Below are 18,736 nucleotides of genomic sequence, written 5' to 3' on the forward strand. Positions count from 1 at the left end.
CAGAAGCAGATCACTGGAAAACTTCTGCCTGTGGGAGGAAGAAATCTGGAGGAGCTTGCTAACATGTTTAACTGTAGATTTGACTGCATAGCATATTTTGTATTAAACTTATTTTGTGTCTAACACTTCAGAGTTGAGTACTATAAATAGTTTGTTTTATCTGAATATTTCTATCTGTTCAGATGTAGTTCCTAAAGTTTCTCTTGCAGAAAGGTTGTAGAAATGGTAATCTAATAGAGAAGGATATTACACTTATACAGTTTTGTAATGTCAATAAATAATGTCTTCTAAAAGCTTAACTATTTTATGAATTGATCTGTCTTAATAAATAGAAACCAACTCCTCTTTAAAAATTATCTGTGAGGTGTATGAATTGAGGTGGAGGCTAGAGCCAATTATTTCAAGCCACAATCTCCTGGTGCATTTAAACAATGCTATGTTAGGCAAAGTTGATTGGAATGTCTTTCATATTGGACTGCAGACAAACATATCACACCACGAGATCAATCTAATCAGAGCATTTGTTGGCTTACTTTTTCCAAGGTTATTCTTTTGAATCTACCTCAAGCTTGTAATGGTCTAGATAAAATGAATTAAGTACTGATTGTGACTGTATTTCAGTTTACTTGCATATCAGTTGCTAGCTTTTAATAAAGAGTTTAGACGTGACTTTGGGATTAGCTTGTACCTTCTACTTAAAATGGAGTCCCTCTTGAATTATGTTATGACCTTCAAGGCAGTTTAAAGGAATCAAACTTGAATTTGATGTTCTTGCTGTTCCAGTATCGGCTGAAAGGATGCATATAATATTAAACAGTAAAAATGAGATTTATTTGTTCAGAATTGACTTTATTCTTTATAATGGTACATGGCAAAGATTTATTTGCAGTCTTTCAGGATTATCATTTAATGGATATGGGACTGTTGCTCATATTAAGCAGGGCAGCTTAAGAATGAGTAGTCAGGGAGGGGTAAGAGCAGTAACTTAGTGTTCAGAATCACCAATATGTTTCTCAGATGTTTTGTATGTATGTACAGCATATTTCTATGTGCAGCATTTTGGGCACCAATGTCACTCTTAGGTGTTTGACATAATCTATTTTCCAGGCTCCAACTGAGACTTTCAGAATTAAATGAAGTATTTCTCACAGAGATTTGAAATCAATACTGTTTGTGTTTTTCTTTAGCTCTTCATAAAATTGGCACATTGGAAGGAGTATGGTCTGGTTTAGCTCATAGCATTTCAGGATTCTGTTTCAGTATTTGCTTCCTTGGGTAGAAAGATTGGGATTTATGTAAAAATAGGTAAATAAAATTGATTGAAATACAAAAAGCTACTGGTCTGAAAACAGAAGTATGTAGAATGTGAATGTTTTCATGCTTATGGGGAGTGATGTTCAGTAACTGTTAACTACTAGAAGTATCTGGTGTTGTTAAATGTTTAAATAAGGTTCTCAGAAACCACATTTCATTTTAAACTGGGGGTGTATTAACTTTAAAGAAAAAAAATTCTTTTTTTCTTTTTAAAGAAAAAAACCACAACAGCTTAGTTTTATATTAATCATAATTTCTATTATTATCTTTTTAAAGTTTGGGAACTACGAAAAAAGGAATTGGTCCAGTGTATTCTTCGAAAGCAGCTCGAAGTGGACTCAGAATGTGTGATCTTGTATCTGATTTTGATGAATTTTCTGAGAGGTAATTTTTGTATTTTAATTCAAGTTTCAAGTATAACTTTTGATTGTGGGTGTGCCCTTGTGTTAACAGTTACAGCAGGTTGATGTCTATTTATAACCCATTGTGCTAAAAAATGATTTAATTGAACAAAATAATTGTAGATATGCAATCAGTAGATCATAGGGTCTATGGTGGTAAGAGAAAACAAATGAAACAAACCTCGATGACTTTTGTCTTCCAGATTCAAGGTGTTAGCCAATCAGTACAAAGCGATATATCCCACCCTAGAGATAGATATTGATGGTGAATTGAAAAAACTCAAGGTAAGCCTCTTTCTGTCTTTTAAGTGATGCAGTCACTGTGTGCAGTTACTGATACATAAATCTTGAGGTGCTGACTCTCATACTTCTGTGACGATTTAAGATATGTATCGTAGAAAATTGATATTTATACATTTAACAAACCTGCTGGCATCCTTGAAAGCACCTTTGACACCCTCTTATAGTTTCAAGAGAACTACTGTAAACTTTAAGAAAAGGTCCTATTTTGAGAGAATTTTTATTTGACTTTCACTTAGTCAGATGTACTGGCTAGAAAAAACAAGCATCAAGGTTGTAGTTGGGGAAGGCAGAAAATTATTGTTGGAACTTTATGAACTGAAGTAGTAAAGCCTTAAGTTAAAAAAAAAAAAAAGAAAAGAAAGGCTTTTTCCCTTGTTGTTAGTCTGTAGGTTGATAACCTGATTATCAGCAAACAAGTCTTGTGGTAAAATCTAAAATCTGATTTGATTCCTCCTGCACCCACCTGAGACACTTGTGAGATTTCTCAATTGTGCTGATTCTCTTGTGTCTAATAGTACAATTTCAGCAATGTTCTTGGTCTTATCCTTGCTCAGCATTGTAAGAGCTTAATTTTCTGAGATATTTTCCTACCCCTTTGAGAACATCAACCGAGTTTGACATGAGTTAAAAATAGTAAGGTATTTGTGGAACAGAGGAGGGCATGCACAGTTACATATGCTTAATTCTTATGGAAAATCAGGCTGAAGAAATCATCATTCTATCTTTAGTTACCACTAAATTCAGTTTGCCAGCAATAGAATTGAGTATGTGGGAGTTCTTAGAACTTCAGCTGTGTTCACTTTAAATTATATCTGTTGAAATGAAGTGCTTATATCAATATGTAGGACTAAAAATCAGTTTCATTTGTACGTGTTATAATGGTTTATAGTTTACCTAGTAGACATTAGGTTTACAGGATACCTAAAATGCATTGGTAGGGTGGAAAAATATGTAATTGTAGCTTGAAGAAAATTACTTGCATTGAATACAGTGTGCTGGTTATGCTCGAGCTTGAATATTTCTAAGTATATTCTTAAAGAAATTGGATTTTCTTTTTTTTTTTTTTTAATTCAGTAGACTGCATATGTTCTGCATATGTAAAGCTTGAGTATAATATTCTTCCTTCCCTTTTTCACATATTATAGTGTATTTCTTTATCATTCATTTTACATCTTTGCATTTCCTTCTCCTTTTCAAAAGGAAGTAAGAGTATAAATGTAAGCACTTTCACTCTGATTGTCTTTATTATAATGAAATTATAGTATGCACTACTCTTATTTTTTAGGCCTACATGGAAAAAGTAAAACCAATGGTAAAGGATGGAGTTTATTTTATGTATGAGGCTTTACATGGACCACCAAAGAAGATCTTAGTTGAAGGTGCAAATGCAGCACTACTGGACATAGATTTTGGTAGGTATAATCTTTCTGAGATGCAGGTAGCTATACGTTTGTTGTGAAATAATTCAGTATAAACTCTTCTGTGCATACCTGTTTTTGTGGAATAAGTGTTTTGTATTCCACAAGAAGAGTACTCTCTGTGGTTAGCAAAAAAATTGGTGGAAAAAGTAATGTTTTTACATGAATACTTTTGAGGAACTCAAGCATCTCCCAAGATCACTTCTCAATCATTTCTCACTCAAAGTGAAGGTAAGGATCGGGTGATTAAACTATTTTCTTAAAGAGATTGTAACTGGTACTTTGTAATGTGCATTTCATGCAAAACAGCTCACACTTCTATGAATCTTGAGAGAACCCCTAAGAAGGAAAATGGAAATCTCCATAAAAGAAAGACAAAGCATATATGTAAAATACTTACAGTACAACTCTTCAAAAGTCAGTGTTTTCAGCTCCATGTAAAAATGTTTTACTGTTCTATGATGCTAGGAAAGATGCTGAGAATCTGAATTGTTACTGTGGTAAAAATGGTTTTCATATAAGCACAGGAAATGCAGATTATGTCTGAAAATCATCAGGTATGTCTATTAAATTGACAGTTATCTGGATTTAATCCTGCCTGTTCTATGAGAAGCAGATTGACACAGGAATCTCTGTTCTCTCCTCAGACAGATGTTTCCAGTTGGTTGGGTGCTTAGGTTGACAACAGTCAAGTCTGAGTCAAAAGACTTGACGATACCAAATTTGATTGATTGTTCTGGATGAGGCTATTTTCTCTGCTTTGTTACACAGAAGTTTTAATACTGAACCAAATGTTGCAAGTGTGCATATCTGTCAGAGCTGAAGACTCCTGCCACTTTTCTGAAGCCTTATGCTTGCGCATCTCTATGACCGTGTCTGATTTTCTGTATTTTAAACATTGGGTGAGGATAAACTACTGTCAATTTACCAATCTGTGTTTATGTGATTTTGAAATTCAGTTCTTTTTTAATAGGCACATATCCGTTTGTGACTTCATCAAACTGCACAGTTGGTGGAGTTTGCACAGGTCTGGGCATGCCACCACAGAACGTTGGGGAAGTGTATGGAGTTGTGAAAGCATATACAACTAGAGTTGGAATCGGTGCCTTTCCTACAGAACAAGATAACGTGAGCATTATTTTCCTTTGGTTTTAGCTATTACTGAGTTAAATAACTCACTGTGTCTGTCTTACGTTAAATCAGTATTGCCTCTAAAAAAGAAGACTGTGTTTAGATATCTCATTCTTCCAGTTCTTTTATTTGTTTGTTCCTACTCACTGTGTCATAATGATTAGAGTTCCTATGTTTGTTGTAACCAGTAAGTTAAGTAAGTGCCACTTACTTCTTGATTTTAAGAAACTGTAATGTAGTTCTGTTTGTTTTCAGCAGAAACAGTTTGGGCAATGAGCTGAAGTTTATGAGATGATTAACAAAGGAGCCCAGAGGCTCCAGAATTTCTTTGCTCAGATGGTGGTCCATAGAAGCTGTGGTGCCCCATTCCAGGTTGCTTAAGGCCAGGTTGGATGGGGCCCTGGGCAGCCTGAGCTGCCATGGCTGGGGGTTGGAACCAGATGGTGTTTAAGGTCGCTTCCTATCTAAGACATTATATGATTCTATCATTCTAAACTGTGCTTATGAGACTGCCAAATCTGATTGACAACTTATTAGATTTTCCTGTAGAATAGAAGGCTAGAGCAGGAAGAATTTTCAAGAGACTTGTTCTTGAACACAGAGAAGAATTCTGTATTTCTGTTTTCAATTCTCAGTTGACAACTTTGTGGAAAAATAGGGGAAAGAAGTTTTAAAGTAATTTACAGTGTTACAAGATGGTGTTAAAATATATGATACAGATGAAAGAGACTCATGTAATAGTAATACTCTTTGCTAGGAAATTGGAGAATTGCTGCAAATGCGGGGTAAAGAGTTTGGTGTTACCACTGGTAGAAAGAGAAGATGTGGCTGGCTGGACCTCGTGCAACTCCGATATGCCTACATGATTAATGGCTTTACTGCGTAAGTTGTTTTGACAGCTTTGCAGGCAACTTGACATAAAAATTGTGATGTGCTACAGATTACTCTAAACCTATCTAAGTACATGCTTTACTTATATTGTCCTGTTTTTCTTGTCTCTTGTGCTTTTCATTTAAAATACCATGCTTTGATTACACAACCTGGCATTTACAGAGCCAGTGTTTCATTATTATTCACATTGAGGACAGGGACATTTGGTATATGACAAGAGCATACAGCAACAGGCATTGTGCTATGAAACCAAGTTAAATGAATGGTCGTAAAGTATCTTGGTAGCACTCTGGCCAGTTAAAATTTTACCACTTAAAGCTATAGCCCACTAAAGAATGCTTGTTATTTCAGTTTTGTGCTTTTCTTCTAGTGTTAGATTGAAGTACACATGAAAAGGCTGTTGTTTGGGTTTTTTTTGTTTTAAGTCACCAGGTAAGTGAATGGAATAGTGTCATAGATGCTGTTTTTCTATGGAAAAAATAAGAAATTGCAGTATGCTCGAAGTGCAGAAATCAGTTTTCTCCTGTGTTTTTAAAATGTGTTGAAAGTTGACAGCAATTAAAAACACATTCAAACTAAGTAATGTTCCTTTATAGATTGGCTCTTACCAAATTGGATATCTTGGATGTATTTCCAGAAATCAAAGTTGGTGTTGCATACAAACTAGATGGTGAAGTCATACCTCATTTTCCAGGTAAGGCTACTTGATAAACAGTTTCAGATGTTGTTCAAGAGTAACCTGATACTTAAATGCATTGGACTTTTACTTGTAAAATTTGTGACAGGAATTTGTTACTTCAGTACAAAGCCTTCAAGGTCTTCTGAGATGCACTCTGCACCATACCTGTACTGCAGTGTCCTTTGCCTACTGGAAAGGCACAAAATACCATCTAAAATGTCTGAAATTTAAATGTTATTTGCTTTAGCCCTTTCCTTTGAATCAGCTCGCATTTCCTTCAGGCTACATCTGAGGCTATTCATCTCCTCTTCCAGCAGTACAAGACTATTTAGATGTGCAATGAAACAGATGAGGCTGCTGTTCCAGTTGAAAAGCCAGATAAAGCCAGGCTTTTTAACATGTTATTTTTTATGTGCATGTTATTTTTTAACAATTCAGTACCCCTTAACTCACGAAGCAGCCAGTGAGTAACCAGGCACACCTGCATCATGGAAAAGGGACAGGGAGGAATGGTGCAAGGAGGAAATAAGCAGTTAGTTCTGGAGAAAGCAAGGCTATATTTCAATGCAGGAGCAGCGTAGCATGATGAAAACTATAGTCCCTCTCTGAGGAGGACAGTAGTCAAAAATATATCTGGCTGCTAAAATTTTCAAAGTACTATTTTTGGAGTAACATGTCTTTTCCAGTTTGTTGTACAGATACTCCAGAAAAAGGAAGAACGTTGTTCTGTACTAAGGATTGGGCTTTCTGATGTGCACACATACGTTTTTGTTCTAGTTGCTATATTGGGGCTTGGGGCTGGTCAGAGATAATAAAATACAACTCAAAAGAATTTAGGCAGTTTACATGTGTAATTATGTATGAAGGTCTAAGTGAGGATCTATCAGTAGTCCTTGAAATTAGTAAGTCTATTGGGGAAATCTGTAGTTCTTTTTTTCCACATGCTTAAGGGAATTCTCTAATTGATTTGCCCTCTGTAATCTTCAAACAAAAGTGCCAGCTAAAGTATGTGCGTATTGAATAACATAATGTGTAGTTTATTCAGGAAGTTTAGTGGCCATTTTGCACTAAACTGGGAGATGGTTTTCCTCCTGTCAGACTCAAATATTGTTTGCTTGATATCCTTTCCAAAATATAAAGGAAACTGTTGTACTTGAAATAGCCTTTGACCATTACAGGCAATGTACATTTGAATTGAGGACTTCTCAGTAGGTTCTCATTTGCAGCCTTGTCATTTAACCTGAGGATTATTTGTGCTGTCTTATCTTCAGGACAGAAGACATCCTCTTGCAGCCATCACTAAGGATGACTTAGGTGGCCATGCTTTACAGAACAAAGACTTAATTCAGTGATTTATATATATATATTTTTCAATTCATTGTGTCTCAAATGGGATCAGAATCCTGTTAAGGCTCCTGAAGGCAGACGTTGCTCCTTGCATGTGCCTGTGTAACAGGAAGCTGACCTTTGGCCACTGCAGTACAGTATTATGACTCATCTACCAAACAGTATTTTTATTCTTTTAACTGATTTAGCTGTTAAGAATTCAGTAGAAATGTAGTAGAGGCTGTTATCTTTGCTGCTGAATTCACGTCTTCCAGATGTGTCAGGAAGGAGTTTGAGCTGATCATTCGTTAAGTGGGAAGATGCTGTCTCTCACAGTGGCTCTGTGTTCCCATCTCTCTCACTGCTGCACTCTTCCACATTTGAGTGTGTTTTCTGATCCTATACTGCAGGTTTCTGGTAATACCGAGTCCTAACTTGATGTAGGAAAGTGAAAAGCAACTGTCTTCCCCTTTCATTTTTCAGGTTCTTAGGTATTTCTTAACTTGCCACTTTGACATCTTGAATTCGATTTAGTAAAGTTCTTGTCTTGAAATATTTCACTAGCAGGATATTTCTCTTTCTGACCCTTCCCTACATCTTATTTTCTTGGAGATGTTGATTCACCCTTCATGTGAACTGAATGTCTTCAAATTAGAAGCAGGGTACTAACATCGCAGGAAGAAAGAAAAAGATGCTTATTACATAGATACTGGGTTTTTCTAGCTGGATCTGGGAACAATAGGAATCTTCCTTTTTCAGGTTAGATTTCTGTGCTCAATTCATCACTTGCTATTAAGGAAGAACTAAATATGTCTTAGCAATGTACATCTCATGTCAGATTATAAGTGGCTCCTGGGGTGGAGCTAGCCAGTGTCTTCCTGCCAGTTCTGTTTGAGTCTGTGAGCTTAGGGAAGAAAGACAGAAGTCCTTACCAGCTCTATGATGGTCCACATTAAAAGGAATGTGAAAACCATAGTCTAGTCCGCTAATGCCTCCTGTACAAGCTCAGGTATCATTTAATCTCAAACACAGACACAACCTCTTGCTCACAAGACTTTGAAAACACGGATTCTTAAACAACAGTAGAGTATTTAAACTAAAATATTTTAGACTGTTATTTCATGCTTGCTTTTCTTCTTGTGCTCTTGAGCGTTTACTGGTGATTGCAGAGCCAGGACTCTATGTTAGGTACACCTTTGATCTGATCTGTGTGACTATATGTTCACTTTCTGGAAATGGCTGAAGGATCTTCTACGCTGAGATCCTTTTACACCGATGCCAAGATCCCAATCAGCAGCTATTCTTTCCGAGCTGGAAGTAATATCACGCCACAGTTTCTCAAAATTCTAGTGCCAGACTACCAGCTGTCATTATATCTGTGCTCTCTGTTATCTAATCAGCTCTTAATAGGGAGTGTTCCAGAAAGCCTGAAAGATGACTCCCCTCAGGGAAGAACTCAGAGAAATCTAGATGGTTACTGTATCTGTTCCTGCACTGAGCTGAGTTTATGGTTCATCTTTACCACACATCTTTTACCATGCCTGCTGGAGCAACATGAGAGTCAGTAGGAACACTGAGAACTTTATCTGTCTTTTTCTTCCTATCTTTTGGAGAAGTAAGTTGAACTAAGTTGGAGTTGAACTAAGAGTAATGGAAGAATGTAGGTGAAGTTAGACCGTTCCAAGCAATTTCAGCCTTCTCCTACCCGTCTTAGTCAGAGAGGCTTCAAAACTGAGCTGCTTGTAGACTTCTAAGCTGTCACCTCATTGTGGACCATCTGCAATGCCTGGAGATGGGCGTGTGGTTTTGCACTTTAGATGCAGCTATTTTACCGGGGCAGCAGACAGCAGCTTAGTTGTTAGCACTGTTGACAGAAAGCGCTTATTCTTGGCCTTTACAATCACATGTCCTTAATGTTCTTGCCTGCTTGTCAAGGCTAATTCAGTTACAACAAAAAGTGTGCATTTCCTCACTATTGCAAGCTTTGAAGTCAATAGAGCGTAGCATGTGTTCTTTGCCCTTACTCAAAAGGCTCTAGTTCATAGAGGCTTTACTTAAGACATCATTGCTGTCGAGCACTTAGGTTCACCAGGACAAATTATTCAGTAATTTGAGCTTGAGTTCGTTGGCTGCACATTCTGTATTTGCAATTTTGTTACGTCTTTTGCACCTACTACACCTTTCCAACTTGACTGGCTCTCTTTGCAAGAGTGACTTGATTGTCTGAGACATGGAGCCTAAGTAACATTAATGAATGCTGCCTTCTTTTAGGTAGGGTAGAATATTGGTACCCTCCTTTTTTTCTTTTTTTTTCTTTTTTCTTTTCTTTTTCTTTTTTTTTTTACCAGTGGGTCTTTCATATCTTCAGGTTTAAGGCTTTTAAGGCTTTTGTTTTGCCTCAGTGTCATTTCAATGCTAATGTTCAGAAAATTAATAGAATATTTCAGTTTCAGAACAGTATGTTTTCCTAGGGCTCGAGACCATGGAATTCATAATTGATGGACATCTTTATAGCAAGGTATTAAGTGATTGGCAAAATGGAATAGGGTCATTTCTATTATTCTGAGAAGTGGAACAGTGGAAAACATGACTCCACCTTCAGGTCTGCAGTGGTGACTTGATTGATAAATTCTGTCCCGTCACGCTGCTGACTATCATGGTAGACTCTGAAAAGCTTTTGTACATCTTTTGTATACAGTGATGTCCAAGAATAGAACATCCCATGTCTGATCAAGATAGCTGCTTTGGGCTCTGCTGTAGAGACGAGAGGACTGGTAGTGCTGGAGACTATGTTAGCAAACTGCCTTCCTTACAGTATTCTATAGCTAGAACCCTTAAGAACTGAAGTAGACAATCTCTACTCTGTTTTGGGGCATGAGAATTGTGTTCTGTATAAACAATACATGTTATTATTGTGTTTATTTAATAAAAAGTGCACTCCTATGCCATTTAAAATATGTACTTTGACCGTATAGTACTCATGAGCTGGTACATATTTTTTGCTTTTACATCAACCAAATTCCTTCATGAGAGGAGAACTGGGTCTTAATATTAGTGTAGCAAAAAATAAATCAACATTTTGAAGAAACAGATTTCCTGAAAATCACATGTTCTGCTTTAAACAAAGCATATGTGACTGTTAGTACTAGAATTCTAAGTCTTGAGTCTTGATAGTTGTTTGGATTTGCTTTCTCTGTTTATATTAACAAAAAGGTATGTGTTAGCACCTTCAGCACTGGTATTGTCCTTAGAGAGAATGTCTTCTTGTAGGAAAAGAATAAGAAGCTTATAGCTATGTGTTTAGTGATAGAGAATGTATGAACTTTGTGGATGTATCTTGTTTGCTTTTCAGCCAACCACGAAGTCTTAAGTAAAGTAGAGGTAAAGTATGAGACACTCCCAGGATGGGATACAGACATATCAAATGCAAGGACATTCGATGAGTTGCCTGTAAATGCACAGAACTATGTTCGTTTTATAGAGATGGAATTAGGTGTTCCTGGTAAGTAAAGAAGGCTTATTTATTTCTCCTAGCTCCATGAAACTTATCTTTCATGTGCTCTGCCTTAATGAACGTTCACAATATAGAAAATTAAGTTGTAGCTAGTTACTCTTTTGTACCTGGTGATACTTGTAATGACTGTTCTACTACTTTTTATTGATCTGTTTGATCTGTTTTTATTGTCTGTTGGATTGAACGTTTTCAGAAGTTATGATAAGCATCCTTCCTTTGGCTTACACTGCAGCTCTCATTCAACTGAGATTCTTAGAAGTTAAGCTTAAGTGTTTTTCCAATTGGTGGTAATAGGGATACAGTTCTGCTGCCATAATGAAGTCAATGATACCACTGGTGTACTAATGCAGTATTAAGTATGCATGGCAGTAGAAGATCCTAAGCTAACAAACCACCAAGGTTCCTAACTAAGATGAGCTGATTCTATCCAAAGCTTGGAATGGCAATAAGGCAAATCTTTTCTAACAGGTTCTGTATTTTTTTTCCCTATGATCTGGAAAACAGATTAATTTGATATAGGAACCGGAAGACTTTTCTAGCTTTTCCAAATCACCAGCGCATTCTTAATTCACAAACAGTAGATGTAAATATAGCATTAGTAGGCTAAGAAGTTAAAATATTTTTCTTTGTAGCTATAGAACTAAAGATCCTAAGTGCTTAAGAAGATAAGTTTGTATCTTAAGCTGCAATCCCACCTTGCTTTGTATTCTTATAATAAAAGTTTATTTTTCTCTCCTGCAGTTAAATGGATTGGAGTAGGGAAGCCCAGGGAATCAATGATCCAGCTGTTTTAAAGATTTCAGATGCATGGAAGAAAGCACACTCCTCAAAAGACTGCTCATTCTTAAATGCATTAGTAGCCCGCAAAGCAAAGACATTGGAAAGATAGATTTTTTTTTTTTTTTTTTTTTTTGCATGGAAAGAAATGCTAGAGTTGATATTCTTAAATCAATTGCTACTCCTGAAAGAGATTTTAACTTGAACTTGTATCTGTTCTTATTCAACTGCAAATTCCAGAACATCTGTTGTTTCAAGGTGCCATCAATTTTTTTGTTTTTTCTTTTCCTGATGTTAGTTCATAATGTAATTCCTGTTTGGAAATCTAAGGTGTCATTACTTCATGACTGTTTGTTGTCCTCTCTCTGCTGTTGGCGGTGTTACTTCCCTGAAATTTTAGACAGTAAAAACAATGCAGTTTTGCACAGATAGTTTTACATCCTCATTATTTGTATTCCTTATGGCTGCTCTTGTGAGTGATTAAAGAGAGGGATTCTGATTTTGTAATGCTATAAATGCTGTCTAAATTATTGTGTGATCTGTGTTTTTTTTAAACAAAAGGTGTGATGCCAAGTTTTTTTTAGCTGTATAGCACAGAAAACTGAACTCTTTGTAACTCACGGAGGACACTCAAGTGTTTACCAGAAAGTGTGCTCGGGAAGTTAGGAAATTGATATTGTACAAAGTTCATTTGCAATTATTAAAGAACAGTTCTGATTTTTGAGTTAAATGTTTTATAATGTTACTTTTTTTTATTATTATTATTACTTATAAATCCCTGCACTTATCTACTTCCAAAGCATGTATTTCAGCAAACTGTTTCTCTAATTAAAAAGGATTATTTTTGGTGAGAGTTCTTAATGTTCTGATGCCCTTTTAAACTTTTTTTTTACACAACCAATGGAAGATCTTTGGAGAGCTAACAAAGCGCAAACAGTTTTGTAATTCGAAATTGAGCTGCTTTAGAAATAACTTTAAAAATATTCTGTGCATTTGTCCTCGACGGGGAAAATAATAAGCATTCGCATTATGACATAAACATATTTTATCTTAGTAGTGTTGGAAAGTGTTTCAGAATGATTTTCATTTATAAGCATTGTGATATAATACAAAGAATCTGATTTCTTTTGGCGAGAACCCAAGAATTACATGTTCCCATTCCAGATTTCTGAGGGTGACTTGTTTCTGTGCACTGTACAGTGTTACTCATGTGCTTCCTTTTCATTCCAAATAAAACTTATTTTTCCTTCACAAAAAAAGGGGGGGGAGTGGGGAGGGCAACTTGTCAGGATAGGGCAGGGGGTGGTTCAGTAGATTCTGGCTGTGAGACAAATATAGGAAACCTTTAATATAAGTGAACTATCAGATGTTCCATATTATGGCATAGATAACTACATGTCTGAGATTGGATAGAAGGAGAATTTCCTGTTAAATCGTTGGCACGTTGCAGAGCAGTTAGCAAGGTGTGTATTTTAGTAGTGTAACATGGAAAGAGGAGGCTGATGTGGAATACTGAAAAAATGGCAGATATGTCAAGAGGCCTTTGTATCAGCATTACTTGTAAGGATTATTCTCCTCAGTAGCAGAAAATGAAGCAGCTTCATACTTGTTTCTCTTTGACAGGAGGCTCTACCTTCTAGTTTTGGTCTCTGCCTCACAGTTCAGGAGAGAACCATCCTATTCTTCTCAAGCTAGGGCAAATCAAGAAGTAAAAATCTGTGTGAGAGAGTGCGGTATAACTACTATACTTAATTTAAAAACCTTCAGAAGGTGAAAAGTAGGCAAGGAGGTGAATTAGTCCTGAACTGTGAAAAGTAGGTAATAATGAGAGAGTGTTCTTGTCTTCTGTGTGACTGTCACTAAAACTACCAGCCAAGGAATGGAGGCATCCTTGGCTTAAGGAGTGAAATTTTCTTCTCCAGAGAGTAAATAGGGTTTACTGTTTACCTTGTGGTAAGCAGAGACCTTCATGTTCAAGACATGTTTCAGTTTTCTCACTGTCCTAACTCCACTGTACAAACCATCCTTTTATACAGTTGGGGAATTCATATTCCTAGGTGAAACAGGGTTTCTAAGCACTATAACTATAGCCTAAAATGATATGATGTATTAGTGCAGTTAAAGAATAACGACTGCCTTGATTGCAAGAGTGATTTATGCTCCTTTTCCAAGATTTTTCTTTCATTCTTCCACTCAACTGTAGGCCCAGGAAGCAGAAACCATCCTCTGACCAGGATGTCTATTCCAGGTAGTATATGGTACCGGAACTGTTGTTGGTGTGTGTTTATTTTCATGACCTGGAACGAAGAATTTTTCTCTTTAAATTATGGATGGTTAAATTTAGCTTCTGTAAAGCTTATTAGGTTGTCCCTGAATGCCAGCTTTGCACAAGCAAGCTTTGTTAGAGTGAATTCTTGGGTTGATGCACAGCAGCTTTCCTGGTGTTAGAAATGGTTGTAGAATTTTTATAGCCCATTTAATTCCTGCTGGCTTTTGTTGTTGTTGTATTTTTATTTTTTAATTGGTACTTTTTCTACCCCATCTTTCATCTGTATGTATGGTGAAATAGGTCTTTTGGTCACAGTGGAATGGATGTCTTGTCCATCAGCCTGAATGTTGTGGAAACAAGTGCTGAAAGTTGGGGGGATTTTCAAGTGTTCTGTTTTGCTCTTGAAACTGTGCTGCATTCAACTACAGAAGCAAGAACAGCCTAATGCTACACTAACAGCAGTGTGCCTATATGCCGCCAAGTTAAGTGGCTTTCAAAAGCTCTTATAGTTTCTTCTGGAGCCAAAATTGCCATTCGTGAAGTCAAGAGCTGCTTTGGCCTTGAAACAGCTTGCCACTGTCATTGGCAACAAGCTTCCAGTTGTCTGTCATAAGCTACATTAAAGGCTGTAAAAAAAAAGACAAAACCACTGTACTTCTTGTACTTTAGACTTTTCAATAGCAAGTGTACATTTCTCAGGCCCTCCTTCCTATACACTGCTTTCCTCTCTGAAGTCTCTTCTGTTGTTAGTGTGAGGGGATAGACTGGCTGCATAGGATAGTAGTTGAAATTGATTCTCTACCAAATGCTCCTCTTGCTAATGGGGTGATGTGTTCAGGAGAGGCGCAAATATCTGGTAGACTTGACAAGGCCAACGGCAGACAAGGTATTCTGATCTCATGCTGTTCTTGCTTGTGCTGAAATATTGATGAGGTTGATAGTCCTGGGCCTGTGCTGTATTGCAGAATTTAATAGCCCTTATGTCCCTGTGGTTTGGTGAGCCTGCTTTATTAACTTAATAGGAGAGGAAGCAAGGGACACTTATGCTTAGCCTTTCCACTTGTGTTACACATGTAATTGGGTTTTGGCATGCAGCTAATGGACAAACCCTTCAGATAAAGAGATGGACAGATACAGTGATGTAATGCATGACAGCTGCTTTGTCTGTCATCATTCTGGAAATCTACTTTCTATTAAAAGATCATAACTTCCCTTTTGCTGGCATAACCAACTCCTTTATGAAAACATCTTTCAAAATATGAAATATCTTGCAATGAGTTCATGTTCAAAGGTTTTTCATGCAACTTTAGGAAGATAATACTGTGTTAAATCCTATTCCCCTGCCACTAAAGAACTCTTATACTACTCTATTAATGTCTTAGTGCTGAACTACTCTATTAATGTCTTAGTGCTGAATTGGTTTGTTCATAAACCTGGGTGCTTATTCTTTATCTCTTTCTATATAAGTTATGAGTTGCTTACAGCATGAGTTACTTACCTGTTTTGAGACTAGACAAGTTAAATGCTGCCTTGTAGGAAGTTTGGTGGTACCAGTCAGCCGTGGGCTTTCTCACTGTGTTTTGGAAATGGGCATAATTCCTGAGAGCTGAATTGTCAAAGACAGGTTGAAATGGAGTTTGGGCTTCATAGTTTACTGGAGCTGGTCTTAGTCTAATGAAAGGCCTAGGCAAAAAGCATGAATCATTCTGTAATCTCATGCTGACATATGGTATGTAAATACTATGATCCACCCAAAGAGTAGCCAGCAGTATAAATGTACTTTCTAATCTCTAGCTGAAATGAGTGCTTGGTATAATGCACTGTAATCTAATAGATGCTAACAGCCTCAGAATGCACTGTAAGACCTTAATAATTCAGTATTGTTCTGGTGGCTCCATCTGACTTGTAATCAGCACGGTAAGAGTAGTGCATCTTGCAGTTGAGCAACTAACTGGATTAGTTTAATATTATTAGGATTTTTCAAGCCTTCACTTCTCAGCTGAAATAGCATGCTACATATTAAATAAAACATAGACAAGTTTTGAAGTTCATGCGCTGTTAAACAAATTTTCTTGGAGGATTCTACCCCCCACACTCTCCCAGCAGTTCTTTTTCCTGGATTCTTCATTACTTTAATAAATTCAGGACACACAGCAATTCTTCTAAGACCAAAAGCCTTTGGATGTAATTTTGGTTTGCTCTACCTGAATTATCTTTCAGTCCAGAGTCATAAAAATCATTAGGAGTTGTTCATTATATGATGCTCATTATAGGCACAAGTAGGAAAAAGGTATTTTCCAAAGTTCCTATGGGTTTACTTGGACAAGCAAGCTTACCCTGGAGCTCTTCTGGGCACATATGTCTGGTGGACACGTCCCACTTCTCCAGGATAAAATCCACGGACATCTTTTCCAGGGCGAACAACCAAGCTGATATAGCAAACAAGACAGTGATGGTATCAGCAGGAGGCAGAGAGCAGGATATCTCACAAGATAGCCTTGTGAAATAGTTGTCTCAAGCTGTTTTATTTCATGACTAATGATAGCCTGACCTGTGTGCACGAGGTGCACCGTGCTGGTCAGAAGTCTTACCCTGGTGGCAAGGTCGGTGTGGGATCAGCAAACTCCATTGGTTTGATTGCAGAGCACATGAGAAATTCCTGTGAGCGATGATGTAAAAAGTTAAATTTGTTAAGAGTCTACCAATAGACCTAAAAGAACTTGCTTATGTGGCTGAATCTACTAATCTCTGTTTCGGTACCCAAACCCTCTGTGGAATAGCATATCTATTAGGAATCCCCCAGGAAATGCCTACAGGAAGAACTGGTTTGTGTGTGTAAAGGTTCTATGAAACGCTGCACCTTTGCAGAGGTATGGGTGTGTGTAGGATGAGCTGCACAATATTAGTAGCGAGTCTGAAAGCAGAAGTCAAGGCAGGAAGTAGTTAACTTACTGAGGCAGTGTTTTGTCATTCAGGCCAGCAGTGCTTTTCTGTGACTCAAAGCAGAATTTCTTTGCAGGCTGTTTCACTGTATCAGTGAGTCTGATGGTTTACTTATTTGTCACAATCAAGTCGTAATTTATTTTACCTCCTGAGGGATGAAATTTGGCTGTTACGTATATAAAGCAGTGACTCGCCAATATTTAGAAAACAAAGTAGATGTTTTTCTGTGTTTTGTTGCCCATCGGAGTCAGTGAATTGTTTTGGCCTCTCCATGGCAACTGCTTCATTGGAGTGTGAATTAATATTGCAGCCTGAGGAGTTTGATGTTAAGATCAGTTCTCAGCCACAGACTATTGCTGTGGATGGCCTTGTGGCACTGCTGTCTTAGAAACTCCTCAAATGCACCCACAGTTTGATTTTTGTCTAAAACTAAGAACAGCGAGTCTTCCACTTAGTTGTACAGCACTATGTAAAATCCCCTGATCCAATTCAGTCTACAAAAGAATGTATTTTCATGCTTTAGATAATTTCAGTCAATCTTGGAAAATGTAGCTATACAACATACAAAAGTGACAACTCCAACACTCACACACAATATGAGCTGTTGAGAATCACTGTTATATTTACTAACATTTCCATATCCCTGTCAGCCAGTTCTGCACAACTGTTGTCCTCATCATAGTCAGCAGCACCAACAGAGATTCCTCTCCTTTCCCTGGCTCCTCCCCATGGTTGATTCTTCTCTGGTTTTACCCTTAGTGTGACTTTAGTAGAAAACAGTCCATCCTGGATACAGCAAGGAGTATTTTCCGTATCTGCCACGTGCACGCCTAGTTTACAGCTTTCTCTTGTAACTTCGCTATGAGTCTCAGAAGCCTTTGAGACTTGGCGTATTAAAAACCCAGCGTGCTGTGAGCAGTGTGGCTTTGGTCTGAGCTGGCAAGGCATGGAAAGCACAGCAGGAAGAGGAGAGAACCTCGGGCAGGTGAAGTGATTCGTGTAGGGGCCTGCAGGAAGCCTGTGACAGGCAAGGAAGAGAGTGCATGCAAATGCCAGAGCTGCACAATTAAAGTTGCAAGACCATCTGTAACTGCCCTGGTAGTGCTAAATAATAAGCAGGCATTTAAAAAATACCCTGAACCTCTTTTTGGAAGTTCTCTAACCTAGCACACCGGAAAAGGATTTGCTTATCAGGATTAAATCTATTCTGCTTTCCAGAACTGGCAAAGCTTTCCCCAGTTATTTTATGGGGTGGCGTTTCTGTTTGCAGATTGGGTGAAGGTGGAGGCTATAAAGCAAGTTTTCCTTCCTTAGTTCACTCACCGTGATGTAATGGATGGGATGAATCACAGAGGGGCAGTGAGGCAGTGCAGAGCATGCTGTCTGCCTGGGCTCCCTGTCCTTGGTGAAGCCGATGGAACAAAGCCCCTTACCTCACTGTGTGAGCCTTTGTGATGCTTCCTCACTTCCTTTGGGTTCAGGGAGTCCTGTTTAGCCGTGAGCAATGACACGGACTCTTAACAGCATTCACAACCACAAAAACACTTCTTCAAGGCTAATGCAGCAGAGTCCTATTTGCTAGCAGTGCTGCAGTTGGTGATGTAAGCAATACAATGAAGGACCTAGGTCATACTGAAGATGAGGGTCAAAGGAGACAGAGCTGGACAGGGGGAGGGTAAGTCTGATCTATCAGCACACTACCCAGAAACTTGTGCCCCTGCACTCCTGACCACCACCCTCACTGCTGAGCTTTGGTAGATAGATGGCTGT

General features: G+C 37.8%; 2 protein-coding genes across 2 annotated transcripts in view; one reads left to right on the forward strand and one right to left on the reverse strand.

Annotated features, from left to right (window-relative positions):
* ADSS2 (adenylosuccinate synthase 2) overlaps positions 1-12,807 on the forward strand; it is a 28,535-nt gene extending 15,728 nt beyond the window's left edge. The window contains exons 6-13 of the mRNA XM_015857710.2: positions 1,591-1,698; positions 1,919-2,000; positions 3,304-3,430; positions 4,410-4,564; positions 5,325-5,449; positions 6,055-6,152; positions 10,816-10,965; positions 11,719-12,807. Of these exons, the coding sequence (XP_015713196.1) occupies positions 1,591-1,698; positions 1,919-2,000; positions 3,304-3,430; positions 4,410-4,564; positions 5,325-5,449; positions 6,055-6,152; positions 10,816-10,965; positions 11,719-11,771 (898 nt within the window). The 3' untranslated portion in view covers positions 11,772-12,807. The remainder of the gene's footprint in view (positions 1-1,590; positions 1,699-1,918; positions 2,001-3,303; positions 3,431-4,409; positions 4,565-5,324; positions 5,450-6,054; positions 6,153-10,815; positions 10,966-11,718) is intronic.
* On the reverse strand, positions 11,868-18,372 carry C3H1orf100 (chromosome 3 C1orf100 homolog). Its single transcript, XM_015857712.2, has 5 exons — positions 18,290-18,372; positions 16,615-16,682; positions 16,360-16,452; positions 15,522-15,706; positions 11,868-14,051 (listed from the first exon to the last, which is right to left on the reverse strand). Exons 2-5 carry the CDS (start codon positions 16,671-16,673, stop codon positions 13,948-13,950), a joined length of 441 nt encoding a protein of 146 aa, XP_015713198.1. The 5' UTR covers positions 16,674-16,682; positions 18,290-18,372; the 3' UTR covers positions 11,868-13,947.
* Positions 18,373-18,736: the final 364 nt, after the last annotated feature.

Source organism: Coturnix japonica, chromosome 3 (assembly GCF_001577835.2).
Source record: "Coturnix japonica isolate 7356 chromosome 3, Coturnix japonica 2.1, whole genome shotgun sequence".
In the NCBI taxonomy this organism is placed as follows: domain Eukaryota; kingdom Metazoa; phylum Chordata; class Aves; order Galliformes; family Phasianidae; genus Coturnix; species Coturnix japonica.